This window comes from Pseudophryne corroboree, chromosome 8 (assembly GCF_028390025.1).
Source record: "Pseudophryne corroboree isolate aPseCor3 chromosome 8, aPseCor3.hap2, whole genome shotgun sequence".
Taxonomy (NCBI): Eukaryota; Metazoa; Chordata; class Amphibia; order Anura; family Myobatrachidae; genus Pseudophryne; species Pseudophryne corroboree.
The window spans coordinates 74,581,839-74,605,190 of NC_086451.1; the positions used below are offsets into that span (position 1 = coordinate 74,581,839).

At 46.2% G+C, this 23,352-nt stretch overlaps 1 protein-coding gene across 1 annotated transcript in view; it reads right to left on the minus strand.

Annotated features, from left to right (window-relative positions):
• HMCN2 (hemicentin 2) overlaps positions 1–23,352 on the minus strand; it is a 491,624-nt gene that overhangs the window by 175,137 nt on the left and 293,135 nt on the right. The window contains exons 36-40 of the mRNA XM_063936681.1: positions 18,034–18,130; positions 14,890–14,985; positions 12,533–12,709; positions 10,421–10,572; positions 7,539–7,662 (exon numbers count right to left, since the gene is read on the minus strand). Coding sequence (XP_063792751.1) covers positions 7,539–7,662; positions 10,421–10,572; positions 12,533–12,709; positions 14,890–14,985; positions 18,034–18,130 — 646 coding nt within the window. The remainder of the gene's footprint in view (positions 1–7,538; positions 7,663–10,420; positions 10,573–12,532; positions 12,710–14,889; positions 14,986–18,033; positions 18,131–23,352) is intronic.

Below are 23,352 nucleotides of genomic sequence, written 5' to 3' on the forward strand. Positions count from 1 at the left end.
TTTAACCCTGTTTCTGTAGTGCAGTGCAGGGGAGAGCCTGGGAGCCTTCCCTCCAGCCTTTCTGTGAGGGAAAATGGCGCTGTGTGCTGAGGAGATAGGCCCCGCCCCTTTTTCGGCGGCCTCGTCTCCCGCTCTTAACGGATTCTGGCAGGGGTTAAATATCTCCATATAGCCCCCGGAGGCTATATGTGAGGTATTTTTAGCCAAAAAAGGTTTTCATTTGCCTCCCAGGGCGCCCCCCTCCCAGCGCCCTGCACCCTCAGTGACTGCCGTGTGAAGTGTGCTGAGAGGAAAATGGCGCACAGCTGCAGTGCTGTGCGCTACCTTAAGAAGACTGAGGAGTCTTCTGCTGCCGATTCTGGACCTCTTCTCGTTTCAGCATCTGCAAGGGGGCCGGCGGCGAGGCTCCGGTGACCATCCAGGCTGTACCTGTGATCGTCCCTCTGGAGCTAATGTCCAGTAGCCAAGAAGCCAATCCATCCTGCACGCAGGTGAGTTCACTTCTTCTCCCCTAAGTCCCTCGTTGCAGTGATCCTGTTGCCAGCAGGACTCACTGTAAAATAAAAAACCTAAGCTAAACTTTTCTAAGCAGCTCTTTAGGAGAGCCACCTAGATTGCACCCTTCTCGGCCGGGCACAAAAATCTAACTGAGGCTTGGAGGAGGGTCATAGGGGGAGGAGCCAGTGCACACCACCTGATCCTAAAGCTTTACTTTTTGTGCCCTGTCTCCTGCGGAGCCGCTATTCCCCATGGTCCTTTCAGGAACCCCAGCATCCACTAGGACGATAGAGAAATAAACTGTAAATGTATAATAATTTCATGAAAGAACAAAATGACACTTTAAAAAAAGATAGAGTTCTTTAACAAATGAATATGGGGCTGATTCATACATGGACACTGCTACAGCGGTCGAGGCTAAAGCCCGGTGAAGTATGTGCACACGCAGCAGATGCGCTGCGCGTGCGCACACAGTGAGATGCGACAGCCTGAATGACAGGCAGAGGGTGTCGCGGGGCAGGAGGGGACGTTGCAGTGGCATTGGGGAGGTGCAGTGTGGACAATGTAGGCGTGTCCGAACCGTACGTGGGGCGGGCCGCTGCTCGACGTTACATGCAGCCGATGTGACCCAAAACATGGCGAGCAGCCGTCTGCCTTTGCATTTAGGCTGCGCAGGCAGAGGGCTACACTAAACATGAGAAAGCATCACCGCTGTGCAATGCTTTCGCATGGGGGGGTGGAGGGAGTTGGATGTAGCATGAGGGGCGGGCTTGCCGTGTGCCGGGCGTGTGTCAGAGTAATTGATCATAGATGTCAGAGTAATTGATCATAGATGTGCTACGATCAACTAGGGAAAGACACAAAAGTGTCAGGGGGACAATGCACAGGTCACAGGAATTAGCAGTATAATTAAGACGAAACCAACCAATGAAAGAAATTAGTAGTCCTATCTTTTTTGAAAAGACCAAAAATATATATATCAGGTTGGAGGTGCGCCACTAAGCTGGAGTTACAGTAATTTTTCTAAAGGTTATTAGTGTAGACCACTAGTGGGTACTGCACTAAAAAAGATAAGATAATAGTTTATAAAGGCGCTTTAGATTAATAATATTCTGCCTATATAGGATTATCATTTAATCATCGCAATACAATCAAATTATTATAATATCAATCTCATCTACTGATAATAGGTAATCGCTCATTGATCTAAATGGATTATTGAATATCAATTCCGCAATGTTCTTTATTTTATTTACCAGCTTTTCTTAAATTTTATGTGAATAGAATACCACAATAAATGACACATCAATCTTGGTCCAACTGAGTGTGAACTCATAAATATAACTAACAATACCAGCACGATTTTTTGGTCCAATGTGATTATTAATTAGGGACGATTCCATTCAGCTTCAGTTAATCTAACCAATTAGTGCACAGTATCTGCTTTAAATACTGCCCACCTCCACATGGCGTCACTGATGTGACCAAGCTTCATGTGAAACGTACGTCATCATTAGCGGGACCAGGACGTACAGAACACACGGAGGCACGGGAATCATACCCGACCCGGCGTCCAGTCCCCGCAGCGTCTTCTCACACGCTGACATAGCTCTGACAGCGCTCAGGACGTGCAGTATCTACGGAGGTACGGGATTCCTACCCGGCGTTCCTCTGACAGCGCTCAGGACGTGTAGTATCTACGGAGGTACGGGAATCCTACCCGACTCGACGTCCGGCTCCTGTAGCGGCTTCCCACACGCTGATTCAGCCCTGACCGCGCTCAAAAGGACACGCCTGACGGGGAAGCTAACAGGTATTCAGAGCCGCCCTCTCATCCACTGCTCCATATCCACGGACTCCCCCTGCAATGTGTTTCCACAACAGGGGAGGGGGGATGTAGAGCGTGGACAGCAGATGTGGCTCGTACTACTCTGTCCTTTCAGTCTCCAGGTGGACGGTCTTTCCCCGCTCTCATTGTAACCATTCACTGCCCAGGTACACCTAGGCACATGGAACAACAGTAGAAAGGGAAACCGTCAGTATACACCTGGGACTCTTCATCTTTTAGTTACCATACCTATTAATGTTTGAAATTCCTGGACTCTATCAAATTAAGATATATCCTAGAACTGTCTCAAATCAATCTGAGAATTGCCACACATGGTTACATGGATATCAATGTGAATGACAACTTAGTCATCTACTAGTAAAAGAGATAGGAGCGTAATTGACACATCAAATGTCTCTGAAAATCCAGATGTGCCTATACGTAACAATCATTTCGACATCAGAAATAGTTTGAAAACAACTATCACAGTGCTGATTTCATTTGATAGAAAATTAATTATTGACATTACATATTGGAGTGCCATCATATCTTTTTTGTATAATACTGCTCCAACTGTATGTTCGTGGTTAGCACATGTGCCCTGTTAGGTGGAGTATTCCTCACGGCGTTATTACCATCTATACGTGATCTTTATTGTAGCACAGTATCTGCTAATGAATTAGAAATTATGGCCCTCATTCCGAGTTGTTCGCTCGGTATTTTTCATCGCATCGCAATGAAAATCCGCTTAGTACGCATGCGCAATGTTCGCACTGCGACTGCGCCAAGTAACTTTGCTATGTAGAAAGTAATTTTACTCACGGCTTTTTCATCGCTCCGGCGATCGTAATGTGATTGACAGGAAATGGGTGTTACTGGGCGGAAACACGGCGTTTCAGGGGCGTGTGGCTGAAAACGCTACCGTTTCCGGAAAATACGCAGGAGTGGCCGGAGAAACGGTGGGAGTGCCTGGGCGAACGCTGGGTGTGTTTGTGACGTCAACCAGGAATGACAAGCACTGAACTGATCGCACAGGCAGAGTAAGTCTGGAGCTACTCTGAAACTGCTAAGTAGTTAGTAATCGCAATATTGCGAATACATCGGTCGCAATTTTAAGAAGCTAAGATTCACTCCCAGTAGGCGGCGGCTTAGCGTGTGTAACTCTGCTACATTCGCATTGCGACCGATCAACTCGGAATGAGGGCCAATATCATTATCATATGCGAATTTTTGACCATATACCACTAATATACCTGTCGGTGCGCTCCCCATTTTGGTAAAACAGGTGTTGCGCATTCTTGTTTCAATCAATATGTTTTGTTGCATATGATTAACAAATTTCTATTACAGATTTAGAGACAGTATGAATATTATCTGTTCTCTTGCATAAATGGCCTTTTTTGCCACAATTGTATCCTGTCACTGTGGATACAAAAAAACGTATCAAATTACATCTGCACAGCCACTGCAGTCTGAACAATAGACTGGCAGACTAAGTGTACATATGTTACAATACACATCCAGGGCTTAAAGTGGTCCTGGAGAGGTGGGGGAACTCACCTCACCCGCAATGCCGCAGAAAGGGGTGTGGCCTCACACAGAAGGGGCGTGGCCACACAAAAGTAACACCAATTCAAAATAATGCTTCACAGTAGCACAATCTTATTCACATTGTCCGCCCCACATACTAATGCCCTTTACACACACAATAGCAGAGTCCCCCTTTTACACAGTACGGGAGGCGAAGCCCCCTTTTACACAGTACGGCAGACAGCTTCCCCTTTTACACAGTACGACAGGTAGAGCCCCTTCCAGCGCGCGCGCACACACACACACACACTCTCTCTCTCTCTCTCTCTCTCTCTCTCTCTCTCTCAGAGTCTTGAAAGTGCAAAAAAAGACAAAAAGAGTGACATGGCAAGAGAGGGTGAGAGAGACATGGAGAGAGAGACATTGCAAGAGAGAGAGAGAGACATGGCAAAAGAGGGAGATGAGGGGGAGACATAGCAAAATAGAGTGACAGAGAGAGAGAGAGAGAAACATGGAGAGAGAGAGAGAGAGAATATCAGCAGCAGAAAGACTGGGCACCCAGAGCTGTGAATTGTGGCAGCAGTTACCTGGAGGTCTTCATGTGGAGGGCGAGTTGACTCTCCTGCCAGACGCCCAGGGGTGTGCCACGGTTAGGATAGGGCCTCGGACCATCATTCACTTGCAAACAGTGCTCCGGTGGAGGTGGGGAGGGCATTACAGGCCGCGGGTCACTAAGCTTAGGGGTAGGGTGGAATTTAAGCTGCTGCGCTGGCAGGGAGATGGGGAGTGGGCATGGGCATTACTGGCCGCTGCTCAGCGTCAGTTAACAGTTAACTCCGGCGGCTGCGGGGGGTGGGGGGGTGGGATCGGGCGTTACAACCCGCGGCTCAGTCACACTCTGGCGGCTGTGGCAGCGGCGGAGGGGGGGAGAGACGGCACTTTGAACCTGGCGCCGGCTGTGCGTCATTCACGGCTCCTGGACCGCCAGCTAATGAGAAGCTGCCACTTGGCAGCTTCTCATTGGCTGGCGGTCTGCGAGCCGTGATTGGCTCACGCCAGATTTAAAAAAAAAGCCTCATCTTCTTCTGATTGGTGCTGCAGCCGGTCCGCGAGCCGTGATTGGCTGGCGGCCGCTGCCACCTTTACTATGGAACAGTTAACTCCGGCGGCTGCGGGGGGGGGGGGGGGGGGGGGGGTCGGGCGTTACAAACCGCGGCTCAGTCACACTCTGGCGGCTGTGGCAGCGGCGGAGGGGGGGAGAGACGGCACTTTGAACCTGGCGCCGGCTGTGCGCCATTCACGGCTCCTGGACCGCCAGCTAATGAGAAGCTGCCACTTGACAGCTTCTCATTGGCTGGCGGTCTGCGAGCCGTGATTGGCTCACGCCAAAAAAGCCTCATCTTCTTCTGATTGGTGCTGCAGCCGGTCCGCGAGCCATGATTGGCTGGCGGCCGCTGCCACCTTTACTATGGAACAGGGACATGATGCTGTGGCCGGGCGGAGGCGGAACTGGTTCCGCCTGCAATTAGAGGTGACGGAACGCAGTTCCGCCCCGTTCCGGCCCACTTTAACCACTGTACACATCTATATTGTTTCCTTTTGCAACATAAAGACGAGGAATTGCCAGGAACAGGGGCTCCCTTTGAGGTAATTTAGAAACTCACATTTTTTCTGATTTGTATTGATCATTACAATAATATAGCGCTCAACATCTCCTTACTTTAACAGTAACCACATACTTTTAATAGTGGCTAACGTCTGAGCTATGTCCGTGATTACAGACTAATTTAGTCTCGGTAATGGGTGATATTGATAACCGTTACAGTATAAAATATTCACAGTAATATATCACTAAGCTTGACATACAATTTTACTTGCTCTAATCACAGTGGAAATGGTAATTACCATCCTTGAATAGTCATTTTGGGCAATAATTACATAGGTGTTTACTCTCAGGCTATCAAATATATTTATTTGCCTGGCTATAGAGATTTATTTTAAAAGTATGTAATAAAAGTTAAATTTTATGAATTCATAATTATTTCAAAAGAGTGCGCCACACACTAAGCTCTTTTTTAGTGCAGTACCCACTAATGTGCTACGATCACCTCTGAATCGGCCCCTATATCTCTTAGACGAATCACCCACTGACCTTGAGGCTAACCTAATCGCCATGGATAAAGTACGATATGTGTTACCGAGTGCTAAGAACACACATATAAAGAATGCACCCTTGCAAATGAACCTACAATACCGTTAGTGCAAGGCAGACCCTATCTGGATAGATATATATATATATATATATATATATATATATATATGTATATATATATATAATTGTACTTATTATTACACATAATAATACCAGTGATTACTGAAAAGGCATTATCATGTACTGAACTGCATGTATCACTGAAAACATGGATACATTCTTTATGTGTACATTCTCCTGGTACAGTTCCCAGAATGATATTAAGAGACGTATTATACAAAATGTCTCAATATTCAGTTTGGCAGATTCCCCAGATTCCTACATAGTAAATGAACGTGTTACAATTCTCCTAATAATGCAGGAATGCTAATACACAATAATATGCCGCTACCCAGCTTGGCAGAGTTCCCAGAATCAGCCGACTGCATCCAATGTCAGCCTCGGCCAGGATGTCTGTCGATAACAGTTAATGCATATTATTTGGGATTTAAAAGAGAGAAAATAGGCTTTAGAGGTTGGGGGCATGAAGCTGTATACAGTGGATATAAATGTTTCACGGACACTGGAAGCAAATCAATTCCCCGCTATGCAAGCTGTACTTAACAAGATCTGGTATTCAGCTTCAATGGAATATATCACTGCCCTCCTCCACGATACAAGATTACAAAATTAAAGTTACAAAATTAATAGTTTGATAAGCCTTTATTGTACTTCCGTGGGGTTCAGTATGATTTACCGACGGACACAATACCGATGGTCATAACCCCGACAGCCATTGACCTACACTCAAAATACTGCGAAGGTAAAAATACCGACATATATTATGCCGACATGTTCAAAATGCCGACATAGTCAGAATACCGACATTTGAAATGCTGACATGTCAAAATACCAACATGGTTTTTCTGGGACACCGTGTAAGTTTTTCATACCCCCTCGCATGTCTGGTTTTGGGGAAATATTCATTAGAAACGCATGTCAGCATTCTGACTATGTCGGCATGATGAATGTCGGTATTTTGACCGTGTCGGTATTTTGACTGTCAGCCAATGTCTGTCAGGATTATGTCCGTCGGTAAATCAACTGCTATCCGTTCCGTGTTATTATAGTATTGTACTGTATATGTATGTATTTTTTTTATTTTTTTGTACACACTTTGCAATTCTTTGGAAATGTTTATTTTGTGTCAACTATTCTACTAAACAAAATGATTAAATAAAAAAAGTTTCATGGACACAGGGAAATATAGCAAGGGTTAGGCTATGAAGGGGGACCTACAGCCACCCTTCCTGTACAACAACGACAGTTCCGTCACTGCTTGAACCAACAGCCAGGTCAGCGTAACCGCAGCAGGTCTTCCCTGTGGGGGGGCTGCGGGAGGATGGATTGGATCATATCTTGCTATGAGGCCCCTGTGTTGAACTGCTCCACCCATGCTAAAACCAGTAGGACATGACCCAGTTTGCTTACCGTATACCTGGAGCTCAATGTCCCGGCTGTCCTCTCCAGCAGAATTCACTGCAACACACGTGTATATTCCAGAGTCCGACACATGGGCTGCAGAAAGGGAAAGAATTCTCCCCTGCTCAAATATCTGAAAGTAAAGGGCAAAAGGCAGATGATAAAATAAGACTCGCATATGAAATGGATAGCACTATAAGATAATTGTCTATTTAACATTAAAGATGATCTTTATTAATGCTTAAATTGCTGCCAACTAAATATATATATTCACCGATGCCAGCAATAGTGAATGATCGCATTGCTGTCCTTCCATTAGCATTTGCACTTGAAGTCGGAGTGTTTGCTTTGCAGCACCATTTCATTGGGACACTTACACCTCAATTTACTTTACCACAGGAAATTTTGCAGGGCTACGATCAGGAACACAGACATGCATGCCCCACATGTCAGGCCCGTCCCCTACCCAGCAGAAGTACAAAAGCGGCTTTTGCATTTCAGGAGTAGCTCCTGGCCAGCGCAGCTTTTGCGTGCTGGCCGGGAGCTACTCGACGCTGCTCGGGTGGCAGTGGCTGTGTGTGACGTCCCGCAGCCGCTGTGGTCACCTCCCGCAGGGTCCGGCCACGCCTGCATTGGTCAGACCGCGCCCACAAAACGGCGACCAAACGCTGCCATGCCGCCCCCTCCCGCCCAGCGACCGCCTCTTCCTGTCAATCAGGCAGAGGCAATCGCTAGGCAACGACAGCCGTCGGCTGTCAGCCATGCGCCAGCGCACTGTGGCGCCGGCACATGCGCACTTCTGACATGATCGCTGCGCTGCGATGAACGCCAGCGTGCGATCAGGTCAGAATGACCCCCATAGGGGGAGATTTAATAAATCTTGGAGAGACATTGGGGGTCATTCTGACCTGATCGCACGTTGCCGTTCATCGCAGTGCAGAGATCCGGTCAGAAGTGCGCATGCGCCGGCGCCACAGTACGCCGGCGCATGTTGTTGCCTAGCGATCGCCTCTGCCTGATTGACAGGCAGAGGCAGTCGCTGGGCAGGAGGGGGCTGCACGGCGGCGTTTGGCTGCCATTTTGTGGGCACGGTCCGGCCAGCGCCTGCGTGGCCGGACCATGTGGGGGGCGGGCTACAGTGGCTGCGTGACGTCACACACAGCCACTGCGATCCGGGCAGCGACGAGTAGCTCCCTGCCAGCACGCAAAATATGCGCTGGCCGGGGGCTACTCCTGAAGTGCAAAAGCATCGCCGCTGATCCGGCCCGGACAGGCTCACCTAACCGAGGGAGATGCCGGGCGCCCGCTGAGATTTTGTTACCAGCGGGCGCCTGGCTCCTTCTCCTCAGCAGCAGCTCACTCCTGAGCTCTGACTCAGGCAGTGTGTGCGGCTGGGCGGCGCTGTGGGAGAGATGTCATGATGTCTCTCCCATAGTTCCGAGGAGCGGGCGGCCAGGCGGAGGGCAGTGGTCCGGAAGCAGGAGCGGTGCTGGTAAGTATTGTGTGGTTATTTTTTGTGTGTGTAAGCGACGCTACTAGGGGGCATAACCTACAGGGGGCATATTTAATGGAGCATAACAACTGACTTGGGGGCATATCTAATGGGGCATAAAAAGTGACTGGGGGCATATGTAATTGGGCATAACAAGTGACTGGGGGCATAACTACTGGGGGCAGGCTAATTTTTAAGTTGATAATTTTTGTATGGCCCCCGAAGGATTTTATAAATATACAAATGGCCCTTGGTAGAAAAATGGTTCCCCACCCCTGCTTTACAGGCTGCACTAGAAAAATGACTGATTACTATGAGACCTTTTCCACTTCATCTGTCTCCAGGATCTGCTAAATCTCCCCCAAAGTTGTTTTTTAAAGGAATACTGTCTTGTTGTTGTTGTTTTTTTCAGTTTATGTATTTTGATTTTGATTTTTTTTATTAAATTCTGACTATTATATCTATTTCATTTGATATTACTACTATACCCCTTTCAGACAGAAAATGAAATTACCGGGTGAAGCAGTTCCACCCGATAAGTTCATGAACAACGCGGGTCCTTTTTCTGTGTGAAAGGGTCGACTCGGGTTGAAATTCCCGGGACTTCGACCCAGGAATTTACCAGGGTCGGAGACACAGGATTTTCTACACGGGTTGACCCTTTCACACAGACAAAATACCCGAGTTGATCTGCAAATTACCGGGTCGATATTCTCGACCCGGTAATTTGCATGTCTGCATGAAGGGGGGGGGGGGGGGGGGGGTGTCAGGCAGGCCCCGGCAAAACGACCCGGAAAGTGTTATTATTAGGCATTTTAGAGCTGGACTATGGTTTACAGTTATGCCACTAGGTGGAGCTGTTCGCTGCCTTTCTGCAAACAAACCCTAAACCTGCTTCCATTACAGCCACAGTGAGAACTCCAAAGGCACCACAGATCTCAGCGTGCATTGGCGTTCAGCTGTGAAAGTCTTTTTAAGATAATTAATAGTTGTCTTGTGCCCAAAAGTGTTTCTGCTACAGCTAAAAAGGAATGACCACTGCTCCAGATGTGGCCTACATGGAGAAGGGGATTACCATCTGTCGCCTCACTTGGTGGAGGAGTACAGTATAAGGGGACACCTTCCTTGTTTAACAAGAGATAAGAAAAGAGAAGGGATGGGGGGTCTCTTACTTCACAAGAATCTTCCTTAAGAGTAGAACATGGCTCCCAGCCATGCTTGGAACAAGCCTGCTCTAGTTTCAGCTACCTCTAAGTTCTATCATATAATTCATAAAGAATAGACCCTATAGATACATTACAGGTACAACAGTGTAAATCAGATTACTTCTCGCTGAATAGTTCTCAGCTGCCATCTTCATGAAGACCATGATAGGAACATAAGGGAAACTGATACTGACCTGGAGTCCAGCAGTCGCAGTGGAAACAGGCACTTTTTCCTTCAACCACATGAGGGTCGGTTCTGGAAACCCGGTGGCATTACATTCTAACCAGACTTGCTCATTCACCAGGTATGTGGAGGGCTCTGTCATTGATACAATCCTTGAGGGCACTGGGGGCAAAAAGAGAGACAGTGAGAAAGAGGAGAGAGAGAGAGAGAGAGAGAGAGAGACAAGAGAATGGGAGAGAGAGAGAGAGAGAGAGAGAGAGAGAGAGAGAGAGAGAGAGAGACAAGAGAAGGGGAGAGAGAGAGAGAGAGAGAGCGGAGAGAGATGGGGGTGGGGGGGGGACAGTTACGTGAAACATTCAATAATAACACTACTTAAGAAGTCTAACCTGGCCTTATATCATGAGAAGACCCGATCATGTGTACCAAGATTATGATAGAGGGCCTAATTTATGTTTGTAAGTAAAGCAAAAAAAAAAAAAACAACTGGGCAGAAATCGTGTTGCACTGCAGATGGAGCAGATGTAACATGTGCAGAGAGATTTAGATTTGGGTGGGTTATATTGTTTCTGTGAATGGTAAATACTGTCTGCTTTTGAATGTAGGCCACAAATGTTATACAGCTTTATTTTACACTGCAATTTAGATTTCTGTTTGAACACACCCCACCCAAATCTAACTCTCTCTGCACATGTTACATCTGCCCCACCTGCAGTGCAGCATGGTTTTGCCCGGATGCTTGCTTTTTACTTTACTTACAAACATGAATCAGGCCCTAATCAGTTACGCTGGTACAAAGAGCTGTGCTGCCCTCTGACAACAATACGTACTAATCTATGATACCATATACCACACTATGGTGTGCCATTCCATAGATTGTAAGCTTGCGAGCAGGGCCTTCTATGTCTTCTATGTCTGTCTGTTTTTACTCAGTTTTGTTCTATTACTGTTGTTCTAATTGTAAAACGCAACGGAATATGCTGCGCTACATAAGAAACTGTTAATAATAATAATAATAATAATAATAATAATAATATTACTAATGCCACTAAATGCCATCTCTGGCCCTATACAAGAGTTGACAGGGGCCCACCTTTATTCCTAAACCCAGAATACCCTAACTCACCGTAGAAGCTGAAATTTTAGAATACAAGTAAAAGAATACTCTGGACAGATTTGTATATATATATATATATATATAAAAGATAAAAGGCGATAAATCAATCGGCGGCACTCGGGGTCTTGTAACAGCAGGCAGGTGTATTGAAAATTCACGGCATAGAAACCAACGTTTCGGGACAAACACGTCCCTTTGTCAAGGTGAGTAACTCACCGAGTGCCGCTGATTGATTTATCGCCTGTTATCTAATACATTTGCACCAGAGGGCACCGGTGCCCATATTTCAAGTGGTGGGAGTGCTGGTCCACGCACCTACTATATATATATATATATACAGAAATGGTGACTCCGGCACTCCACTTGAAACAGCTCACACATGCAATACTTGCTCCTGTGCCTTCCCACCGGGGGACTCCCCCTGAATAACACCAAACAAAAGAGGCGGCACTCGAAGTAATATATATATTGTGAAAAGACACATAATTATGCTGTGCTGAATGCCATTGAATATAAATAGCTGTATTACTGTCAATGACTCTGACTCAATAAGCCTGCAGGCTGCAAGGTGACATTCCCATCTATTCAGTATAATGGTATAGTTCTCATGACATCAGAAACACTTCTAGCATTTGTTGCTATTGAATGAAAACACAGCGAAGATTTTCTAACCACAATATAAAAGATGAATTTGTGGAAGGTGCCTGGTGATACAGTGTAATCTGCTCCCTGACGCACCCACAGAGTATCATTTATCTAGCAATCTATACAATGACATTTACAAGCTGATTGGTTACTATGGGCAACTTCTCCACTCTCTCTCTCTCTCTCTCTTGGAGGTATACTACGTTTCCCCTATAGTGAGCGTTCACTAGAAATTAATCGAATATGAAATTGCTTTTCTGGGGTGTACAGTAATAAAATGTCAATGTGACAAAGCCACACACTGGACGCCATCACGCTGTGAGAGGGGTAGCATGAATCAGTGCTGTGATCTCAGACGCTTACCGTACACCTCCAGCGTGTAGCGCAGCTCGCTGCTGCCGGCTGTATTAGACACCACACAGATATATTCTCCAGTGTCAGTACTGCTGACCCTCTCAATGTGCAGGGTCCTGCCCTCGTTTAGCAGGGTGATGCCGGGCAAGGCTGACAGCAGCTGCTCCCCTCTGTACCAGGACACCACTGTGAAGACAAAACACTCATGTTCTAAGTATACTGGTACGGATACAGCAGAAAATACTGAGGACTTCCGGCACAGGATTCAGATGAGAATGGCCACAGGATGATACACAAAATCCCTATTAAAACAACATCATCCTGATTTGTTTTCTACAAATATCTGTCTAGGTATCAGGAGAATTGTTCAACTCTTAACTTATCCTTCAGTAAGTAGTGGAGGAGACAGAAAAGAGAACTCAATGGTATACGGATGGAAAATAGACAGTAAATAGACAGTCAATAGGTAGACAGGGTCAAAGGGTCAACAGTTGAATGGTCGACATAGTCTTAGGTTGACAGGGTCAAAACACAACACACAAAAAGGTTGACGCATGGTGTTCATGATTTTTAGGGTTTGGTTTAGGCACTTGGGGAGGGTTAGAGTTCGGCTGTGGAAGGGGACGGTTAGGCACCAGGGGAACGATCAGGGTTAAATAAACACAAAAAACATATCGACCCTTGTTATGGCGACCATTTGCACATATAGACATGCGCAGGAGCCAACATGAGTGCACCACTCTGGGACTTCCCCCCCTCCGGCGCATTATGGACTACTCTTCTCTCCCCCCCCCCCCCCCTCCATACACACACACACACACACACACACAAACACACACACACACACACACACACACACACACACACACACACACACACACACACACACCTTGCCTGGGTGGCCCAGGTGAGCAGTCATTGTCCCAGACCATGGGGTGGTGGAGGTAGTCCATGACACGGTGGAGGGGGGGGAAGTCCCATAACGGCACACCCGTGTCAGTTCCTGTGCAGGCCTATGTCTGCACGTCGACCTTTTGACCCTGTCAACCTTGTCAATCTATTGACTGTCGACCATCTGGTGTCGACCTATTGACTGTCTATATAGACAATAACGATCTTTTAATTCACACCCAACCCCAATATGGTGTGCTCTCTTCTGAATGTGTTACACACCAATCCGGGACTGCGTGTGATTTACTGTTATAAAAGTCATAGAATAAAGGCAACAAACTAAAATCTGTACATTAGTAAATCAGAGATTTCCATAATAGCCTACGCCCCTGTATCTCAGTAGGTAAGATTATCAGCAATACTATGCAATGAATGTTGGGAATCAATATTACAGTATAATGATGGGGCAGTAATAAGGGTGACAGAACTTTGAAGCAACAACTTCACCATCCTACAACATGCACTTCCATCTGGACTCACAACTCCATAACTGACTGCGCAGAATGGGGCAGGCACCTATGTATTATATAGGGGGCACACTAGGCACATATGCACTATATAATAGTTTATGGGCCCTAGGGCCTGATTCTGAGCTGCACTCCATACCAATATTCACAGAGCTGGTAGATTGCTACTTTGCATGCGCAATAATCCCTAAAAACTTGGACGGTGCATACATTACATGGGATGTAATTCAGACCTGATCGCAGCAGCAAATTTGTAAGCTAATGGGCAAAATCATGTGGTCTGCAGGGGGGAAGGGGGGCAGATATAACATTTGCAGAGAGAGTTAGATTTGGGTGGGTTATATTGTTTCTGTGCAGGGTAAATACTGGCTGCTTTATTTTTACACTGCAATTTAGATTTCAGATTAAACACACCCCACCCAAATCTGACTCTCTCTGCACATGTTACATCTGCCCCCCTCCCTGGAAGTGCACATGGTTTTGCCCATTAGCTAAGAAATTTGCTGCTGTGATCAGATCTGAATTAGGCCAATAATGTGTATACACTGGGGCGCAGCTGTGACTGAGACACTCAGTGTGACAAATGTACTGGGTGTGACTGGGAGATGGCTACTCAGATGCATGCAGATAGTTCATCTTATGTGCGTATTATTTGAGTGTTGTGGCGTGTCCCTGAACTGGTTGCGAATTCAGGAAGCTTAATCGCTAACATGGGGCAGGTGCAAGTTTCCATGGTGAAAACGATGGTTGCATCTAAAACACACCAAGCGGTATTGCAGAGCCTACAGATGCTCAAAGTGAGTGTCTCAGTCTTTGCACAGTCAGATGCATGCTTGTACACCCGGGGAAGGGCTGATACTAGCAGAGGTGACAGCAGCAAAATGCGCTAAAGTGATTACAGCAATGTGCAACTTAGAACAAGCCCCTTACTGTCTGTGTGCTGCTTACCAGGCACAGGGCTTCCTGATGCCAGGCACTCCAAAGTCGCTGAGAGGTTTTCCACCACAGTCTGGTTCACATCCGTAGGTTCAATATTAGGTGGTACTAGAGAAATACAAAATATATATAGGTTACAAAAGTTAACACTGCTCTGCAAATTATAGGGCTCCACAACTGCACCACTGAGGTGAATGACTCAGTGTAACTAAATGCCTGGCAAACTCTCTAGGTGGGCCAACGATTTGATTCCTATAAACCCTTAGGACTACATGTAGGTGTCAGGGAACAGGGAAACGGCAGACGAGGAGGGAGCTGTACAGAATGCTGGTCAGAGGCACTCCCAGGGGACAGACACATCAACGGATAACTGCGGGGATGCCAACCTCCACACAGGAGCCTCCTCGGGTAAGCGGCAGATAGTGGGGGGTCAGGTGGGCCCAGCAGGCAGCAGCATTTGCGTGGTCGCTATAGGCGATGATCCAGGAGTCCGGAAATCTAGACCACGGCTTCGGGCCTATCCAGACACCGCAGCTCTGTGAGTCCCCTTCACCTTGTGGGCCCTCTGAACAATTGCCAGTCTAGCCACCCTGTAGTTACACCACTGGAATGACTTGTGGGACTGGGGAATTTCCCTATTTTAAAGCATTATTTATATTGTGTATCAGCTAAACCATGATACTGCCTGAGGGGGCGTTATCCGGATGATAGATCGACATTGTATCGGTCGACAGTGAATAGGTTGACACCATATGGTCGACATGCATTAGGTCAACAGGTACAAAAGATTGACAGTGCTTAAGGTCGACAAGTACAAAAGGTCAACATGAAATGGACGACACACAAATGGTCAACATATTTTTTGGGGGGTTTCACATGTTTTCCCAACATTTGTTTGATTTACAATCCATATGGACAGCTATTGGGTATAGTAACCTTGTCCGTACCATGGTGGGTGAAGTGAGTCCACAAGGGTCTTAGCTTGTACTGATGGTGGTCACAGAACAGGAAATATACAAAAGTTGGCCTAAACCCCCCCCAAGAACACGTCGACCATTTTGTTGTGCCGACCACTGTCATGTCGACCATTTGAACCTGTTGACCTTTTGTACTGGTCAACCTTTTGTACCTGTTGACCTGATGCATGTTTAACATAGTGTCAGACCATAACATTGTCGATGTATTATACCACACCTCAGGTAGGTGTATTAAATGTAGTGCTTACATCCCTCACAGGGGTATAACTAGATATTTGTAGGCCCCATATCAAAAGTTTGTAGGGGCCCCTATGTACCACCAACCAATGGTGAGAAAATGATATGACAGATGTAACTTGCACAGAGAAGATGGGCCCCTCTTAGCTCTGGGCCCCACAGCAGCTGCACCCCCTGCGGGATGCTGTTATGTGACCGGTGGACCCCCGGTCACTATACCGACACCAGAAGCCCGTCCAGTGGGAATCCAGACAGTCGGCATGCCGACTGACAGGGACTATTCCCACTCATTGCGCTCGCCCCTACCGGCATTCTACACAACGGGATCCCGGCGTCAGTATGGTACTGCCAGTCACCCATACCCAACCCCCCCTCTCCCTGCACCTAAGCTAGTTACGCCCTTGGTCCCTCACACAAACCACTGAAACATCTGTAGCTTGATGGAAACATTGAGACTACATCTGGTCAGTAAAATCTCTATTAATCAAATCAGTAAGTTATAAACCACTAAATTAAATTGCTGTAGCAAAACATTAGCTCTTCTTAAATAAATTCCTTTCAATTATACCCCCGCCCCAAACCAGCTGCCTGGGACGTCTGCCTCAGTTGTCTCATTCCAGGCCCATTCTGCCTGTGAATGTTCTGACTGAGACAGAGCTTTGCGTGTTGCTGTCAGGTGACTTGCCAGCAGCAGAAGGAGAGGAGCCGCATGGTGTGTCTGAGGAAAGGACATAGGAGCTGAGCCAGTGGCGTAAGTTTGTCCCAGTTGCCCGGAGGCAAGAAAAATATTGGTGCCCCCCCCCATATATCATCCGTGGGCCAATAAAATGCCGTTTTGAGATCCAAGTAAAACCGAACCCGCTCATCTATAATTTAAACTATATGAAGCTACTACGAAACCCGTTGCAACTAGGCAGATCTATGTAGGGGTCCAGCCACACACTACATAGATCTGCTCAGTCACTCACAATGCTGATTATTTCTCTGACAATTATTTTGCAATTGTCATATCCAGGATTAGAACCCACAACCTTTTACACTGGAAGCATGCACCTTACTGATGGAGATATTTGCTCCTGTAGAGGAAGCATGAGAATTCTAACTATATGACGTTACGTGTAATTGCCAGAGAAATAACTTCATATAGTTAGAATTCTCATGCTTCCTTTATAGGGGCAAATAGCTCCATCAGTAAGGTGTCTGCTTCCAGTGTATCTATAATAAAGAGGGTGTGATTTGTAAGGTGCAGTGACTAGTGGGGAAGCGGCTACGGAAGAGATACCGGCTGCTGTCAATTAACTTAATCGATTAATGTCGCTGAACACACAGAACAGGAGGAGAAGTGCCCCCCTTCACAGCGGAAGCTGACTCCGTTGCCTCCCCGAGTTCTGCCTCTGAGCTGAGCGTCACTTGTCACATGCCCACAGCCATAGATATTTCACAATAGCACTTCTGCTTCTGTTTTAGTTTTAGCAAAAAATATTAAGTGCTCTGACTTTGGCGTGTTCGGCGTACCGGAGAGTACAAAACTCTGTGTCCCGGTTCCAATACATTTTCCATGGTATCTGGTCTGACTGTCCTGAATGTCGACAGTCAGAATATTGACATGGACATTAGGACGACATGTAAAATGTCAACATCCACAAAGGTCAACGTGGATAAAATGTTGACATTTAACATGTTGACACCAGAATTTCGACAGTGCATTTAGTATTATTTCTAGGTTAGGCAAAAAAAATGGTATTTCGGTATTCTGGTGTCGACATATCAAATGTCATCATAATGAACCATTTTGACAATGTGGACATTGGCGGATGTCAACATTTTTCCTGTCAAGCTAATGTCCATGTTGACATTCAGAGTGTCAACATTTTGAATGTCGATTTTCTATACCACACGCTTTAATACATGGGACATGGGGTCACGAGTCTCACTCACTCACCCAGCACATTGAGTATGACGTCCTGTCTCCCTTCTCCTGCTGCGTTCACAGCGACACATGTATAAACACCTTCATCATCAATGGAGAGTGACTGGATCTGTCAGAGAAGATACTGGGTTACTACAGTATTTCAACAAACTGGAAAGAAAAGAGGGCGCCTTGGGGTATAGTGGTCATACGGTAACAGCGACAGGATTCACTGAGCTGCTCTATGTGATTAATGAACTGCAAACACAAAAATGGCCATACAGTATGTCCATTAACTCAATTTCTCTATTAGTCACATGCGTAGTATTATGTTACAGGTCGGAAGATGTGAAAATCATCTCACAATTAAAAACGAAGGCTGTATATAACATTTAGATATTATAGGCCATAGATTACTTATCATATAGATGATATAACTGTAGTATTTAAACAAGGAGCTCAAAAAGTCCCTCCGCAGTGAGCGCTGTTTTTGGCTACAGATCTCCTTTGCAGTCGTCGGAGCCCAGAGAGGGACAACATTTTCAACACTTAATATAGAAGAGTACTTGGCAAATTTGCTTTTACAGTATGTACATAAATTGTTTCAAAACAATTATGTTGTCATATTCCTTAGCACATATTCTCTGCGGGGACACTAGCTTAGCACACAGTGGCTGCTGAGGGACTTTTTGAACTCCCTGTACTTAACTATACATTGGGCGGGATGTACTAAGGGAAAAATGTGGTAAACCCCCGTTTTCGGTGGTTTTACCGCATTTTCAAATGTACTTAGACCCCACCGCCGTTTTTTCGCCGCCCAGGGTATCGCCATCCCTGGATGGTGATACCCTATAGAAGCCTATGGGCTTCTTATCACCGGCCGCCGCCTTCGCCGCCCCAGACGCCGTAAGGTATGCCTCCCCCTCGGCGTACCTTACCGGAAGGTAATCTCCTCCTCCACCTAGCAACGCAGCCGAGGGTGCAGGGGGGAGGAGGAGGCGCCGGGGAAAGCCTGCTGCCTTGTTCCCAGCTGCTGAAGAGAGGGAGAGCCCACCAAGGTGACGGAGACCCCCCACACACCACCTTACAGGTATCGCGGGGGGCCTCCGTCACCGCATTGCGATGTTGATCGCATGTGTTAGTACATATGCGATCAGCATCGCTGCGATGGGCGGCGAGGGGCATACTCTCTCAGTGCTTTACAGCAGGTTGCCATGTTCAGTCATACTCTTACTGAGCAGACACAGAGTGACTAGCATATTGACGGACCTGCTTAACAGCAAGGTACTGTGGATATATAAAGGGGCGGGGTCACTGTAGCTCAGAAGCCTCCATTCTCTGCTTTCTGACCTGCATTATCTCCCATCAGGTCCCTTTCCTAAAGATGCACAAGGAGCTGCAGCTGTTTCTAATGTACTGAAAGTGATGATACATTACTTTCTAACAGACCTGAAGTGCAATATCACATTAACAGTGAACTGCACATGGATTAAAACTTCAATTTGGGGTTTTCTTTTAAGGCAAACAGCCATCAAAACAGCACAAACAAATGTTATTGCAAAGAGCAGGAGTCCAAGCATTGATCTAGAGTGCCAGATACGGCATAAATAGACTGTACCATCTGCCCACTGTTCCAACTAAACTGCTGTTATGGGGGGAACAAAATGACTGCCGGGCAGCCATACTTGTATTGGTTTTTATGTATATGTCAGCATTTAGAGATGTATAAAAATCATTTGTACCAGAGAGGGAATTTGTCTTTTGGTTCATATTCTCAGACATTTTCACCTATTCTCACCAGAGATTTCTATGGAGCCAATTCAATTGTTTGGGGCATCTAAAAATCCCGTCTAAACGGGATTGTTTAGATGGCCAAACAATTGTTACAATTCAGTTGCTGTTTGGGCGCCTATGCACATCGTGCATGTCGTGCCCAAACAGACCGGGTTTAGCCACTTAAAACGGCTAAACCCATCTAAAGTCATGCTTTGGGCATCCAAAGTGCCAACTTTTCCGCACATTTCTTCTCGCACCTCAGGAGGCTGCGAGAAGAAATGTCAGCCCTGTGGCTACTGGGTGTCTAAACAGAGCAACACTTAGATTGCTCCATTTGGCGCCACCTAGTGGTAGCCACGGGGTAAAACAATTGAATCTGCCCCTCTGTGTCTATTGTTTGCAGTAGCAAAGATACAGTATATACAATTGTAGCAATAGATCGCTAAATGTTGCTATTCACACATGTTCTCATGAACAATGAACAAAAGCTCTTTAATATTTGCCAAGTATAGTAGAAAAATCCAGAAATCAGTGGTTATTTTCTTATTCAAAACAATGTTAGGCAATGCTGCCCTCTGCTGATAATCGAGAACTAATACATAAATTATTTTAGGGAGACTATATTATTTTTTTGCCACGCCCACCATACAGGTTATATCAAGGCTTACAGGGGTAAACAACCCAGCCTCATGGGGAAAGCGTAGCCACGTGTCTCCCATCCAAATCTCTAGCCCGTTGCCGGGATCAGGGGCGCCTAGGGTCATTGTTAGTGTAATGTGGGAGAGCATTAAGTTCACAGCGCGTCTTACATCTCTGCTCTTGTGTTGAGAGGAGGGCACCCAGAGTGAGTCTTGAAAGAGCGCTTGTCATATCCAGGACAGAGCATAGAAGTCCAAATCAGCTAAGTCAGTGGTTCTCAAACTATGCGCCGAGACTCACTGGAGTGCTTCAGCACTGTCACTTGGGTACCACAGCGGGTGGTCTAACGAGGCCGCCCAGCAGCTACATGATTAATTAATGTGGGTTTTTTTCCATAATGGGAGAGGGTTGGGTGATGAGCAGAGTCAATTGGGTAGGGTTCATGCAAGCGCGCGGGAGTTTGCAGGGTAGCTTTCAGTGTCCGCGAAGCTACCTGTTGCTGAAAGGGTTCCTGGCTGACAGAGGAGCTGAACAGAACAGTGCTGGCTGGCAATCGCTAGTAAAGGTGAGTAAGGGGGGTGCTGCACAGTGACGTATAGGAGGAGGGCTTGCAATAAGAGACAGCTATAGAATACTGTAGGGGGGATGCAATGACAGATAGCTATACTCAGTCTCGGACTGGGGCATGAAGGGCCCACCGGGGGAATGCAGTGATAGGGGCCCATGCTTAGAGGCTTGGCGTGAGTGCATGTACTGGGCCCATTTATAAATATATATAGTAAATACTGCTAGTGCGCATGCATGATAATGTATTAACAACAGTAATGCACTGTAGAGAATACACCATAGTCCTGTGCAGTATAAGATAACATATGCATAATGTATAATTCAAGTGCACAGCCTTGATCCTGATCACTAGAGGAGGGGGGTGGGGCCCCGTGTAGTGGGGCCCACCGGGGGACGGGGAAGGGCTGTACCCCTGTGGGCCAGTCCGACCCTGGCTATACTGCACGGCGAGAGAGGGTCGGGCTGGTAAGTGGAGTCTGGGTGGCTCAGTGGGGAATGGGGTGAATGGATCAGAAGTGTGTATAGTAGTATAAAGTGCACAGGGCAGTACTTTTTCATATACATTTCTTTTCATGCAGAAAAACATGCTAATATTTATGCAAACAAAGACTGGGCTGTTTTTTAAAATGGATGCTCCAATTAAGGTGACCATTATCTGGGATGTAATGCAATAAGACAAGATGTCACATGACCATGTAGTACCGAGGGCCACATTATATAGGGAAGGGGCCACATAGGGAGCTATGGAGGCTGGAATGAGAGACATGGAGGAGGGGGCTGCAAAGGGAAACTGGAGGCACATAGAGGGGGCAATGGGAGAGAGACGGAGGTGGCAGTAGGTGAGAAACTGAGGAGGCAATGGGTAAGAATAGCACAGTTTCTCTCTTTTTTTGTGAATAATGACACAATGTATGCCCTAAAATTTAGTATAAACGGGCATCCCTGTCTTTAGTGCACCAGGCCCCCCAAAGCCTTTATCCAGCCCTACTTTAACAAGAAGTGTGCTGTTCTGCTCCACCCAGACGGATGTCAGCCAGGGGTAAATTTAGGGGTCATGGCGCCCCTAGACACAGTAATGGCCGCTCCCACCTGCCTAATTTTATTATTTTGATAGATTGGTTATAAGCCCTCAATTGATGACTGCCAATTTAACAGAATAATAAAAAAGCCACTAACTACATTTTAATTATGTATACATATTTAGTCACATAGTAACATAGTTTCTGAGGTTAAAAAAGACAATTTGTCCATCGAGTTCAACCTATGTGTGGTCTCCTACGCTGTATTATTTTTTAGGACTGATTTTGTCTGTTGCTAATATCGGCCGTTGTGTTTATTCCTTATTTTTTTTTTTTTTTTAACTATAGTGCTGGACTATGCACCATAACCCTGTATATCCTTACCATTAGGAGTTTATCTAGCCCATTCTTAAAAGTATTAACCAAGTCCGCCATTACTATACTCTCCGGCACGGAATTCCAAACACGTATTGTCCTTACTGTGGAAAAACCTTTTCACCTCTGTGTGCGAAATCTCTTCTCCTCTAGCCTAAGCGAGTGTTCACGCGTCCTCTGGGATGATCTTACCAAAAACAGATCCCCCGCAAGCTCTGTGTATTGTCCCCTATATTTGTAAATGTTGATCATGTCCCCTCTTAGTCTCCTCTTTTCCAGTGTGAACATGCCGAGCCTTGCAAGCCTTTTCTCGTGTTCCAGCATCTCCATCCCCTTAATTAGCTTGGTCGTCCGCCTCTGAACCTTTTCTAGTTCCAGGATATCCTTTTTTTAGTATGGTGCCCAAAATTGTGCACAGTGGGGGTAATTCCAAGTTGATCGCAGCAGGAAATTTTTAAGCAGTTGGGCAAAACCATGTGCACTGCAGGGGAGGCAGATATATAATGTGCAGAGAGAGTTAGATTTGGGTGGGTTATTTTGTTTCTGTGCAGGGTAAATACTGACTGCTTTATTTTTACACTGCAATTTAGATTGCAGATTGAACTCACCACACCCAAATCTATCTCTCTCTGCACATGTTATATCTGCCCCCCCTGCAGTGCACATGGTTTTGCCCAACTGCTAAAAAATTTCCTGCTGCGATCAACTTGGAATTACCCCCAGTATTCAAGATGTGGCCTCACTAGGGATTTATATAATGGGAGCATAACACTCTCATCCCTTGCCTCAATTCCCCGCTTTATACATGCTAATACCTTGTTAGCCTTCTTTGCTGCAATTCTACTTTGGGTACTACTGCTTAGCTTGCTATCTATATGAACACCTAAGTCTTTTTCGAGTACAGAATCCCCTAACTTTACCCCATTTAGTATGTAGGTGTTATTTTTGTTCTTGCTACCAAAGTGCATTACCTTAC